This window comes from Apaloderma vittatum, unplaced genomic scaffold (genome assembly GCF_000703405.1).
Source record: "Apaloderma vittatum isolate BGI_N311 unplaced genomic scaffold, ASM70340v1 scaffold6656, whole genome shotgun sequence".
Classification (NCBI taxonomy): domain Eukaryota; kingdom Metazoa; phylum Chordata; class Aves; order Trogoniformes; family Trogonidae; genus Apaloderma; species Apaloderma vittatum.
In genome coordinates, this window is record NW_009721136.1 from 2,612 (window position 1) to 4,072 (window position 1,461).

General features: G+C 53.9%; 1 protein-coding gene across 1 annotated transcript in view; it reads left to right on the forward strand.

Moving 5' to 3' along the window:
- Positions 1-1,461, forward strand: part of MIEF2 (mitochondrial elongation factor 2) — a gene marked incomplete at its 5' end in the record, with an annotated part of 4,359 nt that overhangs the window by 2,187 nt on the left and 711 nt on the right. Inside the window, one exon of the mRNA XM_009871252.1 lies at positions 815-852. Coding sequence (XP_009869554.1) covers positions 815-852 — 38 coding nt within the window. The remainder of the gene's footprint in view (positions 1-814; positions 853-1,461) is intronic.

The window sequence follows — 1,461 nt, forward strand, 5'->3', positions numbered from 1 at the left end:
TCGGGAGCTTCTGAACATGGGGTGTTCCTCACCCAACTGAACATGGGGTGTTCCTCACCCGACTGCTGCTCCCTGCTGCAAGGGTTGTGATGCTTCTAGTTGACTAGTCAGTATGAAGCAAAGTTCTAGCACTTTACAGGGAAAAAAAAATTTAATATATTTCCTTTATGAATAAAACGTGCCTGAGCAGAGGTGGGTGTTGGTGTAAGGAGCCGTTGGCTGGGAGGCTCTGCCAAACCCGTGGTGAGTGCAGCTCACACCTCGCATACCTACAGGTGAGTCCCGTCTGCTGGTTCCTGGTGTCCTCTGCGTGTCCCAGCTCTCAGGCTGCCCTTGTGCTCTGAGACCGACTGGAGCTGCAGGGGAGCAGTTCCTTGCTGCTGCTGCATCCTGCAGACCCCACAGGTGGGTCCTTTCACCAGCACCCAACTTGGTCTCGCTGTGCTGTGCACTCATGCCAGGTTTTGGGACAGGGTGGGAGCCTCCTCCGTCTGTGGGACATCACCAGTTGGAAGCAAGGCCTCAGAGATGACCTTGGTGGTCGTCAGGGCACTTGAAGGTACGGCCGTAGCGAATGGGACTGTGGGTTTATTCTTTTGGAAACCCTTTGAGATGCCAGAAAGGGGGAGCTCAGCCCTACCCCCTGATTCTGCCAGCAGGAGGAGAGGTGCTGATGGGCACGAGGCTCCTTCCTGGTGTCGGTCCCTTGGTGGAGGCTGTGGCTGGGGCGCATGTGGCCCCCCCCCCGCTGTTCGTTGGAGCGTCCCAGTCTGCCCAGTGACCTTTTCACACACGTGTTGCTGCTGTTTTGAAGTCCTCTTCTCCTGGAGCCCCACGGTACGGGGCAGGAAGGTAGGACAGGAATGATGCTCTGAGCAGAGCGCTCACAAGAAGTGAAGTGGTTTGTGTATGTTTTATTTTGTTTTGTTTTTCTCCTTGGAGTGGCTGTTAGTAGGCATTGTTTCTGCCTGTAGTCCCAGGGCAAGGCAATATATTCTTGTATTTAACGGGAAGAGTTAGTTTTTCACGCTGGTGTGGAGATGGAGAAATCCTGTGGACTTCAACGTGAGCAGCCGCTGTGGTTCAGTTTTCTTTATAGCTATTAGCCTGGTTATGGGAGGAAAAAAATCAACCCTGTGCTTTTCCTCCGTCTGACGGTTCCTTAGTTTGTTCCTCCACACCACATCCCAGGTGTTAGCGAAGAGAATAAACCTTCCCTGTGTTCACCGGTTCTCTTGTGTCAGCTCCGTTCTTGCCTCCTTTCCTGGGATAGAACTTGGCATTGGTCAGATCTTGTCCTGCAAGGCCTTCCTCCTCTTCCTCTCCCACACTCCTGCACCTGCAGAGCACGGATCATCCTGACACCGACCTTGTGCCATTTACCCAGCAGTTCCGACTCCTCACGTCACCCAGGGTTAGGCTGGGAAAGCTGGTAACGGCTGATGCCGTCAGCGACGCTTC